Below are 23437 nucleotides of genomic sequence, written 5' to 3' on the forward strand. Positions count from 1 at the left end.
TGTCAGCAAATCTGACCATGAGGTATAGATCTCATCTAAATTGATCATTTATGGAAACAAGCAGCCAGGCAGGGGGACTGGGCTAATGTCCCTGCAGAGGCATAAGCTGCAGCCTGAAATCAATTGTATTAAGCTCAGTTTCAACATGTCAATCTAGAGAAAGCAAGGTTTCACTGTTTCCGTGACATGTGTTTGACTTGGACACAGCACAGCTCCTGGAATGGTGGGAACATTTCCGTATCATGCAGTCCTGTCAGGCAAACAAATTTCCCACAGGCTTACATAAGATGGTCCAGGTATGTGTCATTTCTTCCATTTTCTCTATATAGTGCTGTTTCTGTCAATTAAATGTCAAAATCGTGACGTTCCTGTAAAAGAACTGTAAAAGAGCAGACTAATATAATTACTGGCAAAGAAAGTAGTTTTAACTTTCTAGCTGCTGGTTAATTATCCCTACTCCAAAGCAGTGTCAGAATTTTCAATAACTTTTCTAGCAGCAGTCTGAAGCTGCTGACAATTAAAAACTATCTGTAAGATACTGGGAGAGAAAATGCAGGGAGGTTTCTTTCTAAATCTCCTGAAATACAGAGTTATATTGACATAGAGGTATTTTACTTAATGTGAACACTTAACTTCCTTAAGTGAAGATATTTGAAATGTAGAAAGCAAACAGATGAGGAAGAATAAACAAGGTTGCCACGTGATTTTGGCAGGCCCACAGTTACCATGACTATTGGCAACCTGTGTCGAGGCATGGGGAATATTGCTGATCCCCTGTGTTATAGTAGCATTTGTGATCTGGAACAAAAACTCTCTATTTCCGTGTGGAAAGCTACAGAGGATCAACTGGAAAAAAAAAAGTTTGTTGTTTTTTTTTTTGTTTTGTTTTTTTTTTTTTTTTTTTTTTTTTTTTTTTTTTGTTTGTTTGTTTTATTTTGGTTTGGTTTGGTTTGGTTTGGGGGCGGGGGGGGAGGGTTTTGTGTGTATGGTTTTGCTTTTCTTTTTGTTGTAGGGATGTATAAGTTATATTTTTCTGGAGAGGAATATATTATCCCTTGTTTTATCTGCAGTCTTATGCTCAGAAGGTGGGAAGAGCCCCTTGAGACTGTGTTAATTGCTATTTCAAACAATAAATTCTCCAGCTCTATTACTAGATTGTAGATCTTTGAGAAAAGCCTCTGTCATCAAATATGTTTGGGTTTTTTGATGGGGCCAAGAGGAAAAGAGTGAGAAGAGATCTGCATAGACTTTATTTGTGAAAACCATTTGAAATTACTAATTCTGCATTTGAGGGGAAATTTACAAAATTCTGAACTCTTCCCATTAAAATTAGCTATACTGAATTTAGTAGCTTATGGGGTTATAGCAAGATAAGGTACAGATAGTACTTAGGTTTAGAAATTTGATGAGAAAATTAATCCAGCATTCTATGGAATGCCATTGCTTAAAGTTATATCATTCTGGACTTCACTTTTATGATACAGTTGTGTTTAGTTTTGCCAAAATAATTGCTGGTTTTCTGCACAGGTCAGTTGGCTAAGTAACAAAGATTTCGACAACACTCTTTAAAGAATGATACAAGAACAGGCATGCAACAGCCAATTTAATCTGTACTGTTATCAGTACTCTAGAGATACTTGTAAGTAATTGCAGTCTCCTCCTTCAGTACTATGGAAAAACTGTTAAATTATGATTACTAATCTAAGTTTTAAAGCAGTAATATTTTCTAGACTATTCATTTCTATTATTAAATTTAATTATTTTAAAGGGTTCTCTGTAGATAATTAAAAAAAGAAATCTGCTTCAAATTGAAAAGCCAATCTAATTTATAGATACACTTATTAAAATACATTCTTTTGAACAACATTAACTAGTTGTTAATGTTAAACACAAGTTGTTCCACTAAAAATACTTTGTTACTGTTTACTGAAATAATTTTTAATCCTCATGTAGGAAGATTTCAGGTTGTAAGTTATGAGAAGAGTAAATGCCATGTTGATTATAAAACCTGACTTAGCCCCAAGCACCCATGTTTTGTAGCCTTCTGTTGTTTACAGCCATCTGTGTAACAATAGTACACTAGGGATATTTTGAAGGAAATCAATGGGTACATTTTTATGTAGGTTGTAAATATATTTCCCCAAAGTTTTTGCAGTCACTGTGTCTACTTTTGGGGTAAAGTCCAGTAGTTTTTGAACAGCACACAGAGGCAATACATACATGGAGGTCCTCAGGATAGACATGGCATTCATTTGATTGAAGCATAAATGTGACAGGTTTGAGTCTAGAACATTCTTAGTTCTATTGTGGCTGTGTCATTCCTCACAGCTATAAAAGAGACTCCAATTATTAGTATAGCATTTGTGCAGATCTATGTATATAAGAATACACTTATTCTGCTCTCAGCCTAATTATCCATCACCAAAACCCTTGTGCTGCTAAGGAAATCTAGGGAAACACACAGAATCAGCAGTTTTAGTTCTAATTTGATTTGGTGTTACCTTTTAAAAGTAAGCCCTTATTATTTGAGAATGAGTTTTAATATGAATGTGGAAGAAATGAGAGGCAACTGACCTCTTGAACAGTTGGACGACAATGATAGGCCTAAAAATTTTTTTTTTGTTTTTTTCACATCATGAGTTGCATAAATCTTAGTGATCTATTAGGTGTACTTGGAGATTAAGATACATAGAGATATATGTATGTGTGTGTGTATAAGCCAATGGTGGAGCCTCCGTTTATCTCAGATGAAATTCAGTAAGAAAAAAAATGGAAAACATCAATATTACTGATGTTAACTAAAAAACAAATAACAAGTGTGATGGTGCATTCCACATCCCCAGCCCCCAGCCACCTCCCCTTTCCAGGCTGCAGTGTGAGAAATGTTCATGACAATAGGATGACAGCTACTGTCATCAATTTAAATTGTGGAAATAAGAGCAATTTAATCTTTGTCACTTAAAAAAAAATATTATTATTTGTAACATGAACAAGAGATGAAAAATAATCCATGGAAAAGCACTCCATTTTAATGCTTAATGGACCAAAGGCTACTTTTAGTTGTGCCAGTGTAAGCCAGTTGGCTGAATTGGAGTTCTCTCAGTGTAACAGAACAGAATCTGTCTGTAAATTTACCTCTTTAATAAATTAGCCAGGTGACTCGCAAAAGTGATCTTTATAATGGCAAATTCAGTTGTGCTGGCTTCTTTTGCTTGTATTGTACACTAAATAGCAATACATAATATTTCTTATTTAGAGAGTGATTTTATGCACAAACCCCATTTAAGAAGCTTGTATTACTTTACGTCAAAACCATAAATGAGAGAATTTGCCAGAGATGACAGTGGGGTTCCAAAGCAATTATATCCAAAAATTTGACTTCGTCATAGTATCAGATGTGCCTGTATCATAAGAGGACAAATTTTAAATATCTGTGAGAAACCAGTGCAGTTTATGATTGTTGCTCTGCAGTACTTGCGTTTATGAACTCTGTCCATACACGTTGAGTCACCTGCAAATGCACCTTAAGCCCTAATGGAGAACGCCTTTCTCTGTCGGAAGGCAGTGATTTAGGCTCGTAAATGTCCGCAAGAACAGGAGAGCGAGCACTTGATTTCATACTGCTGAAGTAGCTCACTTTTAAATCCGAACTAGCACTACTTGACGAGCGGTACGTGCACCCCGTGTCTGTGGTCTCAGCGAAACACGGCGTTTCCACTCAGGGGAGCACCTCCCGCACGGAGGATTTAATCCGACGTATCCGCGGTATTTCCCGCTGGGAAATGCAGGCTCCTGGCAAACGCGCTTTCTACCCCGGCGGCCGTCACGCCCGGGACGGCCATGGGTAGGACCGACCTGCCCGGCTCCGTCCCTGCTGGGAGCGCCCTACCTGCGGCAGGGCGGCGCAGGAAGGGGGCGGCGCGGCGCGGAGGCGGTTCCGGGCACGTCGCGTTCCTCGCCCCGGGACCCGCCGCGCCCCATGGCCGCTCCGCAGGACCCGTTGCCCCCAGGTGAGGCCGACGCCGCGGGGAGCCGGATGGGCGGGCGGGGATGCCCTGAGGGGCGGCGGCCGCTGCCGGGGCCCCCGGGGGTCCGGGACAGGCGATGCGCGGGTGCGGCCCGCGGCGCCCGTCCCGGGCCGGGCAGACCCGGGGCCGCGGCTACCGGGAGCCAGGTGAGGAGCGTAGCCCCAGCCGGGCTGAAAAGAGTTTTAAAGTTGCTCCCTTCCCTCTCCACACACGCCAGTTAAGTATGGTAATAATTTATCATGTGCTCTGCTGATGTGATTTAGTGTAACTTGTCTTGTCAAGCCTGCTCCAGTATTTAGCGTATAAGTTAGTTTGCGCTAGTCAACAGCATGTTCAAAATACCTTTCTAAAAGACGTTTTCTTAGAAGCCCAGAGCTCGGTTGGCTACGAAGTCCACGTGCATTAACTTATATAGTAATGGTAATGGTGCAAATGACTTTTAAGCACCTCGCCTGTGGTGTGCCAGCATCACGGATTTTTTCCATGGCTATCTGCTCAGACAGGGACAAAGTTTTGAGTAGTTGATAGTAAACAAAAATGCACAAGTGAGGATGGACTTGGGCTTTTCAGGGTACTGAATATTCTAATATAATTTGTCATATCTTCTCCTCCTATTCAAATCTAAAATTCATGTGCCTGTAGTCAAAGCAACATTTTTAATTTGGGTTTAGTTAAAGAGTTCATCTCTATGAGCAACATTAGTATTCGAGTGATTACTTGTTTAAGTTGTGCTAAGTTAAACTAATGATGTGTACGCCCAGCCTTGGTGTAGAAAGGTCTTGTGAGCCTGGTTGAACTATGTAACTATAGCTGGTCTTAGGTGCTTCCCTCACCTACTGGTGGTGTCAAGACTGTGTTGCAGAGTAATACTGTAACAGAGGGGAATACTGTCTCTGCTACTTGGTGCTTTGTGAACCCCCTCATGCTTAAAGGTCAAAATCTAGAGGGTCTCTAAAACTCGCTTTCAGACTTCCTTCCAATGCAAGGGTGAAAAGCAGAGAAACTGTTTGCACTGGTAAGTGCGGGGCATTGCATCCCCATTATAGCAGCAGTATTGGACAGAATGAAAAGGTGGGCATTGGTACAAGTCTGCTGCTCGTCTTGCAGACTGGTCATACTGGGTGGGCCCTGGCAGAGCTGTGGCAGCTGCTGAGCAGCATGCAGGTGCCGCGTGGCAGAAACGAACCTCAGGAGCAACCACTGAACCTGATTTATGCCTGTCCGATTCAACGTGCACAGGCTGATTTATGTCCATCTGAATCTATTCACTTGTGGTTCCCTGCAGAAATGTGGGGAAGTAAATGTGGTCCACTGTCTGTATCCTGTCAGGGTGAGTACAGTGGTAGTGATTTTGTGAGGGATCCCAGGTAATGTTGTTATGAAGCTGTCTGTCAAAGTAACCGTGAAATCAGACAGTCAGATGATTGGCCATTCAGCATGCAAAACTGTGTATGGTTTACATCTGAGATAAACACAGAACTTTCCTCCCTACTGCTTTGTGCACCTGTGTCCAGCTCTATGACATGAGCTATCGAATGTTGGGGCAGATGCATCTGGGAAAGAGAGAAAGGACATTCAATTTGTCCTAGTCACAATAAAATATTAGGTCTGTTTTCAGATTATCTGCCTACTATGAATGGTCAACAAGACCCTGGTGAATCATCTGCAGCCCAATATGTGGAACCTTTAATCTTAGGTGCAAATATTCACTTATAAAAAAAACGGGGGACTTGGTAGTGCTCTGCAACCAAAACAAAACAATGGAAATTAGTATTCTTCATAAAGAACTATTAAATAAAGGGAAGCAATTGAGGTATAGGAAATGAAATACAATTTTAAAATACTTTTCAGGATGGATGCTAAGCAAGAAAGATGCAGATTCCCATGACTGTGTTTATGTGTGAGACCTAGAAAGCAGGATTGAGAGGTACCACCCTTGTACCCCATCACCTCTTGTAGAGATATCCTTGGGTCTGTCAAATCCTTGTTTCAAATGTCCCTACTCTCCAAATTCTCCAATTTTTTCAGTGCTTCCCTCTGGGTTGTGGAAAGTAAGTTACCAGTGTCAAAATGTACCTTGGTAGTGTCATGGAAATGTAGCAGAGAATAGAGGACAGAGCCCTTACATAGCTACAGTAACAAGTGAGGTTCACCAAGGCTTGGGTGTTCTATGGGGTCTGCCTTCACCTGCCTCAAGGCTCCTCTTACATGGGAAGAAGAAAGTTCTGTGGGGTGTTTTGTTTGCTTGGCTGGTTGCATGTTTCCTGGGGTGTTTTTTGGGGTTTTTTTTTTTTTTTTTTTTTTTTTTTTAATTCATCTAAGGATCTGTAAGGAGGAGCTGAAAGGCCTCCAGAATAAACCAACAATGAGGTGCATGCTTTGCCATTGGTTTTGAGTGGAAAAACGGTGAGACTAGGGATGCCTGGACTAGCCTTCTTCCCTGGAGCCTTTCTTTGGCTCCCAGTGCCTCCTTGTTTTTCAGCTTTCTTTTACTGGGTGTGCTTCTCTTTGCCCAGTTCCTCTGCAGCTTTCCACTGCAGTTCCCACTACGAGCCTCTATTTTTGGCCCTACCCTCAAGCAATGTCTTATGCCAGCTTATTGTATTTTCCCATGTCCCAGTAACTCTCACTTTCTCTGCATTTGAGAGTCTGTGCTGACTGTTGCTATCAGGGCAGACTTTATCCAGAACATTTTATTAATACCATGTTTCTGGAGCAGGGATTTCAAATGTACCAAAAATATGACAGGAACACAGGGGTTTTGTTTGTTTTTTTTTGTTTTCCTCTTCTGTATATGGCTTCCTAATTTGCAGTGTGAACAATGCTCAACTGCAATTTCATGGGCCCTTGCCTTTTTTAAACATTCAGCGTGCAAAGACTGTGCTCAGCCCTTGTCATCTGATCATGTGCCACCTGCCTGGCCAATGTCTATGCATTTCCTGGGGGCTCTAGCACTGAGAAAGGCTTTACATGGAATCTCAGGGACACCCAGGAACTGCTGGTGGTGGGGGCTGCCTGACAGAAGCAGAAGGTAGAACAACTCTGTCCTACTACTGCCACCTTTTTTATTTTCAGTTTATTGTGCTGTCTTGCATTGGTTATTGCTTCAGCTTGTTCTGTTGTATTGAGTGGATTACAGTGGTGGGTCCTGAAATAAGCAACTATGCTTAATTTTAGCTGGTTAGAATAGTGTCTGTGTAACTTCTGTTCTGTTTTGGGGCTCCGTGTTTATAATGTGTGCTTTGTAGTTAATTTCTGTGACTCTGTTTCTAAATCTACTGGGTTTTATATTCCAAAGAAGGTAGTCACCAAATACTGATTACAGTCATGTCTTACTTGTTGCAGCTGAAAACTTAATGTGTACTTGCAGTAAGTGACTTTTAGAGTAAGAGTGACAAGAATGAAGATCTTACCACATAATTTAAAATGTTTTTATATTTTTGAAAACATTTATACTTATCACCAGAAGAGATTTCTGAAAAATATGTCAGGATTATGTTAAATTACAGGAGTAGTTTTGTGAATCCTGACTTCTGTATGAGATTTGTTTCAGATTCTCTGTGCACTTGTGGTCAGTATCCCACTAGTATTTGTCAATTTAGCCATTGATGCAGAGGGGTTAACATTTCATGATTCGCCTCCAGCTACTTTGAAGATTAATTTTTTGATTCTCTTGATATTAATATAGTTGAAATTTACTCTTTTATTGTATACAAATAATTAATATTTTGCTCAAATATTTTTAATTAGTATTTTCAATTTTCTATTGTAATCTGGTGTACATTATAGTATTAATTTTTGTTGTAGTGGGTATGTTCGTTTCCTGTTTGATTTCTTTCTTTGAGGAGAAATTTGAATGCTGTCAATAGGAGAACAGAACTTAATTCAGTTTTAGAACTGAATTTTAGTATTTATTGCTGACATGTTTTGTGATTTTTTTTCCCCACTACGGATAGTTTAGGATTTTAGTTGAAGTCTATCTTTTGTTAGGTTGGCATTGGGTGTCCTTATTACATGTAGTTTCTAATGTCTGTGCTAGTAGTTCCTACATTTTCCAGTTTGTCATGTTTTCTTGTGGAAATATGACATAATGCATGTAATGGCTGTATAGTTGTATTTTACCTTGGTCAGACAAAGAAACAAAATATTAATTGGCAGAAATACTTTGATGATTATGCAGTGGTAAAGTTTTCTTTTTTCCAGCAGATCATGCTGCAAAAGAGCCAGTGGAGGATACAGATCCAAGCACTCTTTCCTTAACAATGGTATGTGTTTCTGGTCTAGTGCAGTTGAATTCATTATAGCTCTCTATGGTTCTGCAATGCCACAGTGGGGAAAAAACATTCAAGGATGCTAAATCACACTGTGAGTGTATATACAAGATTTTGCTTATCTGTATGACTGCACAAAAAACCTTAATAAATTAACCTGTGCAGTCAAAGTGTAAATAAAAATACCAACATGTATATCAGTTGAACTGGATGGTATTATCAGCAGAGCTGTCCATGGATAACCTCCAAAGGCTGTGGCAGTGACATCTCTTTAATTTAGAAAAGCCCCAGCAACTAAGAAAAATTGGTGCTGACATTCTTCTGTCTACATAGTTTAGACGGATTAAAAAACCCACCTAGGGCTTAAAATTTCAGCAGAACTAAGCTATTATTACTTCCTGTAGCTGATTTGAAGTCATGGAAAGGTAGGATCTAAGAGCGGTGCCTTAGGCAGGCTCGGCTGAGCCTCGGGAGGGACCAAACCGCGCCCTCTGGTGCTCGCTGGCTCACGAGCACCGCTTGTGTCGGGATCTCAAACATCCCAGGCTCCTGCTGAGGTGGGAATAATACGTAAGGGCGAGGGCCATAGGGAGGGAGGTAAATTTCAGATCTAATAATAAGTTATGTCATGCCTGGGAATCAGTAGCTGTCACCTTAAACTCAGTAATAATAGCTTCCTATTGCATCTTAATCAGCTAAGTAGGTTTAGAGAAGAAGGGGAAAATATTTATTTTTCTTTCAATGCAGAAACATTTTATTAAAAGCTTAATCTGCTAAAAGAGAATTCACAATCATGTCTGTTCCTCCTGGCATACATTACCTTTTCAAGATTATCTTGCTACTTCAGTACAAAATTTCTTTTCCTAAACTCTGTTTTTTCACTAAAAATAACTTTAAAAGTACTGTAGCAAAGCAGCAGTCTCTATTACTTCTTCCTGTGCTAATCAGCAGTGTTAGTAACATCTGTTTCCCACAGAAAAGTGATGCTGTATCTGATGGTGAACAGATCAACTAGTAGCAACTTGAGAGATACAACTATAATTATGCACTTACAAAAGTACATAAAGAGCATATAAATACTTTTCCCCAGCACAATTGCACTCAAAATAATAAACATTGGTGTTTCTTGCCTTTTTGTGACAGACTGAAAAATATCCTGTCCAAGACACAGGAGTACCTAAAGGTAGGTATTGTGAATTCTGTCTATTCAGATATCATTGATATGTGTTGCTGTCTGCAATAAAACCAGTGGTGTTACCCAACAGATTAAAATACTCATACTTTTTGTCACCTATTTGTGTTTTAAATGTAATGCCCTCTTTATTTTTGAGGCCGGTTTGGTATTTATATTAACTTTTGAAATTTCCTTCCCAAGTTTAGTTTTCATCTAAAAGTCACTCTAAAACTATCATCAGAAGACCTGGGTTCTTCATCTGAAGGGAAAATACAGTGGTGCCATTGAAGGACACTGTTCAGACAACAGATGGGAGAGATATCATAATGTTAGATGGTGGCTTTGAAGGGACTACCAGTGCCTTCATGTTGTTAGAAATAAAATCTAGAAATACCTTTCAGGTCTTTTGCCTCTGACTATATTCCCAGCCTTATAACCAGTCAACTCTTCCTGCCATATTTTACCTTCAGCAGGTATTAATACCGTCTACTGGGGAACCTACTATTAGGTCTGCTCTGCACAAGTTCCTGCCTCTCCTTGCTGAAAATGGAGTGAGGGAGTGCAGGTTCTGAAGAAAAATACATGGGTTACAAAGTGTGAATATCCTCCTTATATTTCTTTGATGTGTGGGGTGGGATTTTTGTTGTCATCCCAGGCTTCGCCATTGACTTTTGTCCAGGGAATGCATGGGCAGGGGCTTGGCTGAGGAGCACCCTGCAGGAAGTGTGCTTTCCATCCTGTATTGCATAGCAGATTTGCAGTGGGACAGCCACAGGAAATCAGGCTTGTCACAATGGAAACTTGTGCTGAGGAGTGGGAGCAGTATACCACTGGGGTCAAAGAAAAGTTGGAGATAATTCTGGGGCTTGAGAAAGCCAGGCAGAGGAAATGAGCACTCTTCAGAAGTGCTGCTCAGCAGGGAAGGATCATGTGGGATGAAGACTCTTTGAACTCATAAACTAGTTTCTGTTTATTTGCAGGCAGGTGGTTTGGCCCTTCAAAATTGTTTATTAGCACCAAAGCAATTACACTGGAACATTCTTTTCTATGTTCTATTTTTTATTTCACCTGTGACATTAGATCCTCCTCAAAATTAATTAGATAAATTCCCAAATTTCAAATTTGTCGGGGTTGTTTAAAGTCCAAAATTGCATATTCTAAATGCATGTAATTTAAAAAGTAAAGCTAAGAGATAAGTAGAAAGGTCAGCACTTTCTGTAAAAAGGAAGTGCACTTGGTTTACATTTAATTTTCATTTTTGCTTCCTCTTACTTAGTGTAAGAAGATGTAATTACTAATATAGCTTGACATTTCCCCTTTGAAGTTGAATGTGATACAAATACCTCTTAGTATTCTGTTAATTTCTGTGAATTTAATTATTTCTCTGAGAATGGCTTTTCATAGTTATTTCCATAAAAAATACAAACTTAGAAGTATGAGTCTGTCAACTAAAAATTATAACATATGTGCTGATCTGATTCTGTATAACACACATAATTATGTTTGTTTCAGATTTAATGTTTGAACAGACAGTACATTGGTGAGAGGGGCTGTGTGTTTCTTTTATTGGTCAGTTAATTAATGGGCCGTTTTGGAGCCATAACTTACTAAAGTTCTTGGCACCCTTAACTGATTATGAAATAAAAGGGAGTTGAGGGAACTTGTTATCTTGCAGAGGTCGCCTTAATGTTTATCATGATCTGATAATAATTCTATTTCCACTGAAATACAGAACAAATTTTCACACATATTACTTCCACAGGTTTGATGTCCATGCCTTGCATTTTCAGACAGACTTTATTTTGGTGGTTTTTTTTTGTTGTTGTTGTTTTTTTTTTTGTGTTTTGTGTGTTTGTTTGTTTGTTTGTTTTGGTTTTTTTTTTTTTTTTTTTTTTTTTTTTGTGGGGTTTTTGTTGTTGTTGTTGATCACTGGGGATGAAATATTTTCCAACAGTCCTATAAAACCAATAAAAGAGGAGAACAGTGATTTTTGGTTTCCTTTTTCTGCAAGTGTAAGGATGAATTCTTTGATTCTTAGGTGAGTTAAGAAAATATTGATTCTTTCTGTTGTGTGATGATCCATAAAGGTAATAGAGGTTCTTCAATGAGATCTTGCCACTAAACAAACAACAAATGGAAACATACAGGTGCTACAAATGTTGTCACTCCCATGCAGTGTTCTTGTGTGTAAAAACATATGTACTATATAACCCTTTTAATAAACCTTGTGTTAATGGTTAGTCAGCACCTGACTCAGGGGAATTATGCAAATAGTTTGATGAGGAGGACCTTACTAATCATGCAGAGTGCACAAGGTCCACAAAGGGTTTATGTATCCTTTGCATCCCATTTTGAGGGCTGAAGTTAGTAGAGTTTGTGCTGTACTAGGGAATGCTGTGCTTTTAAGTGGACTCCCAGGGCTGTTGATAAACACACTTTGAAATGGATTAGTTCAATGCTTCAGCAAATTCCTGTGTAGTAGGAATCACTAGGATGAGTCCAGTTCACAAAGGGCAGAATAAAAGATAAGTATTTATGGAGTACTTATTTTAACTGTCATTTTAAGTATGATGAGAAAAGCAAAACAAAAATTAGAGTGACTTGTGACATCTTCAGCCTAATTTGTTGTATTGGTTCAGTTAATATTCTGTAGTCAGCTTTCTGAAAGAACAACATGACTCTTGCTTTAAAAATAGTGTGGTGTTTGTTTAGAAAACAACTGCTACTCTAATATCTAATCTCTGTAAGGATTATATTTCTTCTCACAGTCATGCTAAGCATGACTGTTACAAACTCTGCTGACTTAACATTTTGGGCTTTTAACCTAGCAATTCCCAGTGTTTGATCATGATATGGAGTTAAATTTTGTATGTTAGACACCTATACTATAATTTGTTTGATAGTCTTACTATTTAAATTTGTGTGTGAGCGGAAGACCAGTGTTTTACACTCTTTGCTTTAGATGAGGAATACCTAAGAGATCAAGTTACTTTGGAAATTGCATCTGTGAACATCAAGACCCTTACGTCAGATTCTGGCCTAATACAACAGGTAAGAAAAATGTTACTTGAATGTGAACTAAGTTACTGCTGTTACTTCATTAAGTATGTTAACAAATAAGTATATTTTCAGACTACATCTGGAGACCACAAAATTATTCAGTAAAACAGACCAGAAATTTGCTTTCTTTTCAAGAGTTAAATGAAGGGGGCTTTTGTGGAGAAGAGCAAAAAAAGAGATTATTTTATCATTAACATGTATTTTTAGTTTAAATAGGTTTTGATCAAGGTATAGATGTTCTGAAGAAGAGCCAGCAAGTGTTAAAGCTTTGTCATGCATGCTGTCCCTCTGATGGAAATATTTCCTGGTGAAAATAAAGCTAGACAGAAAAGAAGTGAAGAAGTAAGGAATCCTAGATTTTGCCTTTAGAGAGGCATTACTGTTTTGCTTTGATTTTGGGACACTGCTCTTCCCATAGTTGAAACACTGTCCACTTTTTGTGAAATCTTTCATTGCCATAGGAAGAGCAATGCTGAGTGACTCCCATGCTCCATGGTTATCATCTTTCAAGTGAATGTTTTTTTTCTGAATTTCAAATTGATTCTCTTTGGGTTGAGCAGAAAACTTGGAGAAGAGAAATGAATGAGCATTTTCCAGCAAGATGAAGAATTAAAAGGAGTTCCTAATGCCAGAGTCCCAGCTGAATTCCATCAGAAACAAACATGGGATTCGTATGCATTTCACAGATGATGGAGGTAACTGTTGCTTCCCATCATCAAGAAGAGAACATTTATTGTCAGCTTAGAATCACTATAAAGATAATTCAGTGTATTAGGGTGGTAATGGTTCCACAGAGCTGGAAAACTTTCTGCTTACGTTCAGACTGTACATAAGTTTATAGCTTTGATTAGACCTGTAGAGGATGATTGGATCTTCATTGTGGACAAAAAATATTGTTGCTTAATGCCTTCATTTCCCTGGCAGTAACACTACATTGTCTTATTGCAATTACATTACAAGAAAATGATCTTGAATAAACCTGAGTGCATCTGACTTGATAAATTGGATAATGATGATCAGTAAAAATATGAATTTTGAAAAAAGATGTATGGCACAGGTAAGTATCACTGCTTTTCTTTGTACTTTTTGCAGTACTACCCACTCTTATTTTTTATGCCTCATAAGGCATGTATAATGACATAAGGGAACTTAGGCATTGGCTTTCACAGTAAGCTTTGAGCTTCAAAGAATTGATAAAGTTTGGGAAATCAAGCAGTTAAGTGAACAGTATCTGCTTTTCCTTTTTTTTTTTTTTTTTTTTTTTTTTTTGTTTTTGTTTTTTTGTTTTTTTTTTTTTTTGTGTGTGTGTATTTTTGTTTTGTTTGTTTTTTAAATTTGCTTATTTGTTTCTTTTGAAGTAGATCACTGGGGAGGCTGAGCTGTCCTGGGAAGTTCCTCATTCTCATTCTCCCCAATGAGTTACTCTTCTGAGAATTTGCTCCTTGAGGCTCAGTAATAACATTCTGCCATTTAAGGGATTTGTGGGAGTGGAGACAATTACTATAATCAGGAACTTCAGATTTAATTTTTTTTAACTTTGGGTGCTCACATGTTGCCATGAAGGCCAACTTTGCGTTTAAAAAGCGTTGTCCAGATAAAGCTGTTGTGGTAGAAAAGTAAACTGCTAGAAGATAATGGCAGGGCTTATACAGTTGCAATTGGCATGTGCAGTCTTAGATCTCTCTTGAGCAGACAGCAGACATTTTGATGTTGCATGTGTGGTCTTGCAGTTTTCAGGGAGTAAAGAAATACTGAAAACAGTATGCAAATTTTTCCTTTCTTAATGAAGTCTGTAAATATTTTAGAGAGAGTTCACCTTCTTTATAAGTAGATTGTGAAAGCATGCAAGTTCACCACAGCAACTGAAATTGCCTGTATTCTATTTTTAGTGGATTTCTTAGTAAAGAAGGTGTAGCAGATAGGACTAGAGTATCTTATTACACTATATTGTTACCCATATATTGACTTTTGTTTGTATGCACAACCTGCAAAACTAAGAAGCCTGCTGTTTCAGAAGAATGATACAATAAAAAAAGATCAACAATACTTCATTGCAGCTATCTAAGGGGAAATTCCCCAATCTTTAAATTCTTCACAGAAGAAAGCTATTTCACCTGGCTTCACACCTGCATAGTTAAAGTAAGGGCAGCTGCAGTTTCCCCGCAGTTCTACAATCAAGGGGCTGTCCTTCCAGTTTTTAGAGGTTGCTAAGTAGTAGAATTTAAATGTTAGAATGTGTGTTACAATCTCAGGCTGCTAAGAAATTTCATTATGTTTAATTAGCAGATGAAACACCATTGAGGGAATGTTAACTTCAAATAGGAGGAGGGTTAGATGTGAGCTGCAAAAATATTAATATCCACCTGTTGTCTATAAAATCTTCCTATGTACGTAAAGAAGTTTATAAAAAAATTCTCCATTTTGCCTAGATCAACAAAACAGTCCCTTAATGCTGCTTGTTACAGGCAAAATTCTTGGTTTTTACATTGCAAAACATTTAAAAAATCTTTTTAATCTAACCATATGAATTGTTAAATAACAATTGTTAAATAACAATTTGAGTATTTAAGAGAGAGTTAGTCAAAAGATGCAGTGCTATAGCATATCATTAATAAAAATGCTGTTGTTCAGTGCATACAGCCAATAGAGCAGTTTTATGAGCCAAAGCATGGAAATGCTGCCTGAAAAGACTGCAGATTGTTAGCAATTCCTCAAAATGATATGTATATTCCCTGTCTGACTTTACAAGTAGCTTGGGATTCTTTTAAGTAATCTCCTGCTGGTTGTAAATTAGTCAAATACTTATTCTGGTGTTCAATTATATTGTTTTATTTTTACTTTATATTTGTTTTCTGCTTTGTAGCCAGAAGACAAAGACACACAAAATCATACTGATGAATCGGTTTCAGGTAATAGGTCAGCTTTATTGTTCTCCATATTTTATTCCTAGGTTTTATTTGAAAGTGGTTTTTTAAAAATTGCTATTTGTCATAACAAATAACTGCCTGGATAATTAGTGCTTATGGAGCTCATTTCATTACCAGTGTCATTTACAGCTTCCCCTTTGTTCTAAGAGGATGGTGATCAATAATGCAGACCATACAAAATATGCAGGTTGGGCTTTCCAAATATGTTTAGTACCTCTGCCTTTGGAAGTGATGCGGAAATAGCTGTCAGGAGAGAGCAGAAGCTGGCAGTAGGCTGTGAGTGCTTATCCCATAATTTGTGTGAGTTCTGCTGGAGAGGAGTGTGTGTGTATGCTATTCAGTTCTCTTAGTCTAACAGTAAGAAATGGAGAGTTTCCTATTAGTAAAGAAGCTTGTCCTATCAGGTAGCATTAGGATCATGTATTTCATTGGGTAGTGCTTGTCAGTGTCTAACATAGGGGCACCTTAGAAAAGCAGGATTCTTTATGATGCTTTTGATAGTCTTCCAGATGGTATAGCACAAGAAGCAGATTGGTTTAGTTTTGTTTACTTATCTGTGCCCTTTTACAGAGGTGTTTTCTTTACCCTTTCTTCCCTGTTTCTATTGGAGGACAAAACTTATCCTGGCAACCCTGCCAGAGTATATAAGATGAAATTCAGATAGGGTGCTTTCCTGCCCTCTGAGCTCAGCCAGAAATTTGATTGGGTTATATTATATTCATTTTGCCTTGTTTGTATAAGTAAAGGTTGGTATGAATGAAGCAAGAAAGTTTTGTCTCACTTCAGCAAGTTTAGAGTGCACAAGAAGAACAGAAGAGTTAATATACATATTCCTGTAGAGAACAGCTGTAAGGCCCGTGGAATACCTGTGAGCTAAGATGTCACCAGAACATGTTTCCCTTTAACAGGGAATCTAAGCATTTGTATGAAGTTATGTGTCTGCAGCAGTGTTGTTGCTGCACGTCCTAACTTGTTGAAAACTTCAGAAGTTGTCCTTGGCCTGCTAAAAAAACAATCTGATGAGCAATGTTACAAAACTAACAATAGCCTGTTCTTTCTTTAAAAATAAAATAGAACATGCATGCAGACATTATATACTGGAATTTTCACACAATCTGACAGTAATTACTGAAAATAAATAATTGATGTTAAAAAAAGAGCCACAAAATCCCGCAGATTTTGCTGAACAGATGCTATTGTCCTTATGAGTAGGTGGCACTAACTACCAGATTTATCCTTTGCCAGAGATACAGTTCAGGCCTCTGATACAGCACTTGTAAATTGTGTGTCACTGTTTTCTGTTGTTTTTAATCAATCTGTTGATTACTATCAGTCCCTTTTTCACAGAGTTTCATCTGAAGTAGGACCAGCTACTTCCCTATTTCAAGCTGTACAATGAGGCTGGAACACAGAAACTTTATGAAAAGCTTCTAGGTTGTGTCTATTATATACTATTTGGAGATACCAGATTCTCCCTGCTTTTGAAAAGGAGCAGGGAGAGTTAAGGTCATATCTGCAGCCAAAATGCTCAGACCATGTCCTGAACTGTGGCACTGTTAAAGGTCTTGGTATTAGTGTTTGACTGGAGGTATGACTCAAACTGGTTTCCATGTGGTTTAAGGGATATTAATATATAATATAGTCTGATAGCACCATATTGTTCCCAGTTTTGGGGGAGATACTGACTATAGTGTGTAGGAGATTTCTAAATGGCAATTTTCAGTATTTGATACAGATTTTAGAACATATCACCAACTCTTTCCAAGAACTTGGTAGTTTTGTTTTTCTCACACATGGAGGAGTATACACTTTATTCCTTTTCATGATGTACATTTAAAATAGGCTTTGTTGGTAAAACATAGACAGTTTTTATTGTGAGAGCCCTTACAAAGCAAAGGAACATATCTACTTTTTCATTGTGTTTACGTACTAGATGTTAGTTGTGTTTGGATCTGTCAGCAGAGATTCTCCTGGTGCACATATTTTATGTTGTTATGAAGGTAGCAGCTCAGAAATGCAAAACCTTTTCCTTCATTCTATAACACAGGTACACAAGATGTACAGAATGCACACATAATCCTGTTGGTGATGTAAGTGGGCATTATGGTAGATTCAAGGAAGACACATTGTTCCAAAAACAAAAAGGGGACTATCCTAGCTCACACGCTGCATTGAATCCTGTGTCTTTTCTGCAAAAGTATAAATATGGTACTTTCAAAATTACTGGCTTTTTTATTAAAGCCACTTTTGATTAGAGTGTAGTGAAGAGAGAAGTTTTAGAAAGTTAATTTAATAGTTCTTTATGAGAAAGAAGAGGCATTGCATATCACTATTCTGACTTTTTCAGAAGCAATTCAAAGAAAAATAATAACTCCACAACCCTTTATGCTTTTGACTTTTTGTTCCTGGTGATACCACAGCAATAGATCCTAATTCCTTCCCATGTAATGGTTTTCACTGCAGATCTCAAGAAAACCTGCAAGGAAAATGTCACCTGCTCCTTGTGCTTATTCCGTGCACCAACCATCAGTGACATGCTCAATGATGAAGACTTGTTGTACACAGTGAGGTTAAAGCTGGATCCCTGCCATCCAACAGTGAAAAACTGGAGAAATTTAGCAAGCAAATGGGGGATGACTTATGATGAATTGTGTTTCCTTGAACAAAAGCCCCAAAGTCCCACTTTGGAATTCTTGCTACGGAATAGTGACCGGACTGTGGAGCAGCTGATTGATCTCTGTAAATTTTATAAGAGAATTGATGTTGTGAAAGTGCTGCTGAAATGGGTGGAGGAGGAATGGCCCAAGAGGGGGAGCAGAACTTACCAGAATGACTTCTAAGTCAAAGAAAGTTGTTAGTCTGTACATGTTAAATGCTAGCTACCACTAATACACTGGAAGTTTCCCTTGCAAGAGAGAAAACCTGTACTGAGAGTTTGTATACTGTGTAAGCTTTATCTATACACAAGGTAAGCTTTATGCCCTCAGGGTTGCAAAGATAACCTTCCAAAAGTGAATGGAGTCATCCAGGTTGTGTTCTTGAGTCTGCAAATACCTTCAGTTTCTTTGCTGCTGTTCACAGCCTTCCTAAACAGAAAAGGAAGGAAAAGGCCAGACCATGTGTTTTATTGCAGCAGTTGTGAACGATATCAGTTGTGTGCTGTTGTTATTGGGAAAGCTGTAGTTAGAAGGCAAGTCTCTTGGCCTTACTGGTAGCCCTTCTACAATTTTGTATGTTCTACCTACTACAAGATGAGGTGGAATCTTTTTCTTCCTTTTTAGTTGCTTTTTAAGCTTTGTGACACTGTTTTTGGCACAGGAACACCTCAGTGTTCCAGGCAGCAATTTGGATCTGAATGTTACAATTAACTGAATATTCAACATCACTTTTGAGCAAATTAAGTCTCTTTTATGAACTAGAGTATACATTAAACAATAACAGATGTTAAACAATAAATAATTGCTCACATGTTACTACATCGTAGGCCATATATTTACTGTAGGAAGAAATCATGCAATTCAGAGAGACTTTTCAAGCCCTAACCTTCAGGGGCGAAAAGAACCAATTAAAAGGCTCTATGCTTAAAATTACTTTCCACAGGTTTAAAGACAATGTACACTCTGAGTGCAGGTATCAAATCCCTCTCACTTTGCAGTGCGAGATGATGGCACCACAGGGTATTGTTAGTATTGACTGTAACGTCCCTTTTCACAGGCTGTGGTTTTCTTTACAGTCCTGTGGATTGGCCTACTTTCTGTCGCACAACAAGGCAGTTGCAGTCTTGTGTGAAACTAGCACTATATATTGATTAAAGCCACTCTAATGGAAAATGAACAGCTGAATTCACCTACAGCCCAGGTGGATGGTTATTAAAGCACAGTGGTTAAGACTGATGCTTTTTTAAAGTATTTTAATAGTCTGAATTACACTGTTTACATTTTAAATGTTTCAGAATTGGCCTTTTTCCTACCATTCTTCTGACATCTCAGAAAATGTAGTATGTACATAGGTGTATATACCCAAGCACTGGTCAAGATGTGGGGCAAAACAAGAACGGGGTGCAGGTTGATACACAGTTTACTTTTCTCGAGTAGAAATTATAAGAATTAGTAGCAAAGCTAAGGGAAGTCTAATGCTGTATGCTGAGTTTCTTACTGGAAGAGTTTGAAAAGAGACCTCTAGTAATACTTTACTGTAGATACTGAGTGATATAGTTACGGAGGAGTTAGAAGTAAAGACTAACATTTTCAAGTCAGGCACTTGTTCTGGACTGACATAAAATTAGCTTTATTTTAGTGACTTCAAGAAGCTGAAAGTCTTGTTTCAGGGTAAAGAAATTGACCTAAATTTGAGGTTTGAATTTTTAATTTTTCTAGAAAAGACTGGAATTTGTAATGAGTTTTTTTAACCATTCCTCAAAAAAAGCTGCTACTCTTTAGAACTCTAGTTTTCTAACTGTATTTTAAGGAGAAAATTTTACTGCTCTGTCTTGTTGGGGCTGGAGTTCAAGTGTTTAATGGTTCTCTTCTATGAGTGAGTGTTTCCCAACAGATGTCTGTCAGCTCATAACTTTTGCAAATAATCTTCTGTCTTGAGTTAGATGCTCTAGATTCAGCTTTGGGGACTATTGCTGAGGCTGGGCTGCCTGCTGCTTTCAGTTCCTGCAGAGGAATCCACTGCTGATGTGCAGTAGCTCATAATGCAGCTTGTCCAACATAATTCCCATACCTTGGGCTGACTGCCTGCAGGATTTAGGATCATATGCCTGTGTGTTAAGTTGTTCTTCTGAGTGATGAGTGCTGGCATGTATGCACACAACTTTTCCCGCCCATAACATACCACAGGTGTACCTGTGTGGTATTATAATATGCTAATATGCTCTGCTTCGGTAGATCCAGACCAGCTAGGAGCTGGAATCCTCACCTAAGAATCAGAATGGGAATATGAAATGATGCAGTAGGATTCCTGAATCAAGGTGTTCAACTGAAATCTACCCCTTTTTCTGATTTCTGGGTAAAAACTGTAAAATTTTGAAGAAACTCTGTTGTCTTGTGAAGATGAGTTTGATCCCTTGAAGCTCTTCAAAAGTCAATGTCAGATGCAAGACATGTCAGATGGAAATAAAAGTGCTTCTGAGAATTCATAGGTGGATTCTGTATAAATTCAGCTCTGAAGATTGAAAATGTTAGCCTTAAACTTCACCACACACTGGATTATTCATTACTATACTTGAAATACTTTTTTTTCCTCCTTGTATGCCATAAATGGAGATGTACACACTCTTTTTTTAGTTTTATATCTGTTTACAAGATATTGGTTCTGAGTGTTCAATTTATTCTTATGTCTTCTGCTATAATGTGTACTATTTTTAGAAGAAATATAGTTGTCAATGTTTGACTTAAGTGTATTTGTTTTTTTTACAGCTAGGAAAACAGCTGTTTTCCTTCTCACCAGTCATCTTGGAATTACTGAACTATCAATTAGTTGTTCTGTCCTTATATATGAAATTTGTGATGCCTTAAAGCACTTATGTTTGCAACACATACTGCTGTTGAAGAAAGGAAGATGCGATTTTTTAACTTTTTTCCGTATGAAAAATGAGTTTTGATAAGCTGATGAACAGAAACTTGTAGCTGAGTTACTGACTAAGAGGTATGAAATCTGTATGGGGTGAACTTTTTCTGAATCAATAAAGAATCTGATACTGGACACTATAAAGGCTCTACTAGGCTGTCAGTTTTCTTCCATTATATCCTTCTCCTATTCCTGTGTATGACCTGCTCTCCCTTCAGGGATTTCCAGTTTTTTACCTGCTGTCTTTGTGCCTGGGGGATGATCAGTGGCTTTTGCCACCCATTTTGGCTTCTATGAAGCTGGCTAAACCACTGTATTATTTCATTCCTGCAAGCTTATCTAAGATAAAATGAGCTTAATAACTGTTCTTCAGTGACAAAGTTATGGTGCTGTGCTCCAGGAGAACCTAGCTTTCCTGTGAGGACAACTATGGGGTATCCCCAGCAAAATGGTGACAGTGTTCAGCTGCCATACTCTCTGCATGCACTTCCCTTGGATCTGTGGAGAGGAATGCAGGATGGGTTTGGGACTATCCTTTGGAACCTACCATAAAGGATCGGCGTAGTCAGCATGGTTCCAGATGCTTTGCTTCAAAATAACTTGTACAGAAACTGTAAACAAAAGATTATTCCTGAACCAGTACTGAAAAATGGAAAGCTGCAGCTTGGCCTGGGCAGTGCTTTGTGCAAGAGACTGTATTTTTCACTGTCTCAAAAGGCCTCCCACAGTTCCAAATCAAGCTGTTAGTGAGAGGAAAGAAATGTAAATTCTGCCCTATGGTTCTTTAAGCTAGGGTAGCACTCTTGACTTGTGGCCAGACATAGCTGGAAATTATTTGTCAGACAGCAGAATTGTTTAAACAAGGTCAAAGAAAATGCATGACATTTATAATAACTTAAAGAACAGCGTACTTGTGTAATTTTTGCAGCAGATAATATTCTTCTCTCCTTGAAGGCAAAGCAATTAGTTATCCATAACTACTTTCAATATATCTTGTAAATTTTAAATTTTGGCTCAGTTTTGGACAGAAGGGCAGAGCACCATTAAATAAGGATGTGAGCTTGTTGCCTGTTTTGACAGAAATGTGCTTTTCCTAGTCCCCAAGTTCAGCTAGTCTTGATTCCATGGCTATAGTCAGTCGGCCATAAGTGGATAGGTATGGATCTATTGGTCAGATAGGCTGAATATCAGCAGCACTAAAATAACTTACTTTGAGAGGTGCAGTTGGTAGTATTTGTCTGTATTTTGGCCAAGGACTGGAACTGACTTCATCTTACAAGAAACTGATGGCAAAGAGAAGTAGACAGCCTTGGGAAAGGGTTGCTGTACCCTCTGTTAGGGGCAGAGGGGCAATTAACAAGCTGGGCATACTTACTAGCTTAATCTCTATATTTTGCCTTTGTAAAACAGTGATTCTTAATTTCAAAGGCAGGCCATTTGAGGAAATGTATATTTGTTATTGTGGTAATGAGAGTTGCCTGTGATTCTTAAATGAGAAAGATCCGCACATGTAACTTGGATAATAAATGTGTTCTGTGTATCTATGTACAGCAAGGGATGGATACACAACTTTACACGTTCACCTGAAATTGCTTGTTCTTATTTGATTATGAGTTTGCTTCAAAATGACCCAATATTTAATTTGTGAATTTTTTTTTTGTCTCAAAAAATAACTCAAGTTTCATGTTGTTGATGACATAAAAAAAAAATTTACATAACAGAAAAGTTCCTTAACAGAAAGAGCCAGGATAAGAAAGGGGCACACAAATCCTTACAGTAGTAAAAATATCTTGAGTCTAAGCTGAGAATTTATTTTTGTCTTTGCACCCAATATATGTTAGCTTCCCCTACTTCATTCACAATCCCTTGAACAGTGGGTGGTATTTTTTTGGTCCTTATTTACTTTTGCCTCTTTCTCTGAAGCTGAGAAGTTCACTGTCTCAAAGATCTATTAAAAGCCTGATCCTCTCTAACCATCAGGAAACACCTACCATCATGTGGTGAGAGTGATACTACAGCCCTCACACATCTCCCTTGAAAATGAAGCAGAGCTGAGGGCAAGTGAGCTCATCTGTAAGTGCAGAGACTCACCAGGGATATCCAAGAGCAACTGCAAGGACGATGATGAAGGTGTGAAGGTAGAGTTCTAGAGATCTTGGGTTTGGTAACAGTCCCCAGTTTGAGAACATCACACAGTCTTTCCTGGATTTTATCTCCCTAGGTAGGCAGGGATTGGATCACTATGTGCAGATCATGGCACAGCCTCCTGGGGGTGAGGGTGTGCTGGGTGTGCAGACAGGGCAAGCACAGGCACAGGTTTGCTCTCCTATCTACTGCAACGCAAATGAAGGAGTGATCCTGACTACTTCAAGAAAGCTAGAATGTTGTGTCATGTCACTGATT

At 38.3% G+C, this 23437-nt stretch overlaps 1 protein-coding gene across 7 annotated transcripts; it reads left to right on the forward strand.

The window, feature by feature from the left end:
• The first annotated feature begins 1539 nt into the window (after positions 1-1539).
• On the forward strand, positions 1540-21185 carry EDARADD (EDAR associated via death domain). Of its 7 annotated transcripts, none has more exons than XM_053972297.1 (7): positions 1540-1639; positions 8235-8293; positions 9443-9482; positions 12436-12524; positions 15397-15442; positions 17924-18199; positions 20884-21185. In XM_053972297.1, exons 1-7 carry the CDS (start codon positions 1573-1575, stop codon positions 21066-21068), a joined length of 762 nt encoding a protein of 253 aa, XP_053828272.1. In that variant the 5' UTR covers positions 1540-1572; the 3' UTR covers positions 21069-21185. The 7 variants fall into 7 exon arrangements, with proteins under 7 accessions (XP_053828272.1, XP_053828275.1, XP_053828274.1 ...); XM_053972300.1 differs by having other exon boundaries at positions 17924-18428; positions 20884-20961; XM_053972299.1 differs by lacking the exon at positions 1540-1639 and adding an exon at positions 3934-4010.
• The last annotated feature ends 2252 nt before the right edge of the window (positions 21186-23437 follow it).

The sequence above is a fragment of the Vidua macroura genome, chromosome 3 (assembly GCF_024509145.1).
Source record: "Vidua macroura isolate BioBank_ID:100142 chromosome 3, ASM2450914v1, whole genome shotgun sequence".
Classification (NCBI taxonomy): Eukaryota; Metazoa; Chordata; class Aves; order Passeriformes; family Viduidae; genus Vidua; species Vidua macroura.

Coding starts and splice junctions, on each gene's coding strand:
- EDARADD (XM_053972297.1), top strand. CDS start 1,573: ATGATACAAGAACAGGCATGCAACAGCCAATTTAATCTGTACTGTTAT. Junction 12,525..15,396: donor ATTCTGGCCTAATACAACAG/GTAAGAAAAATG, acceptor TCTGCTTTGTAG/CCAGAAGACAAAGACACACA. Junction 15,443..17,923: donor TACTGATGAATCGGTTTCAG/GTAATAGGTCAG, acceptor TTTTCACTGCAG/ATCTCAAGAAAACCTGCAAG.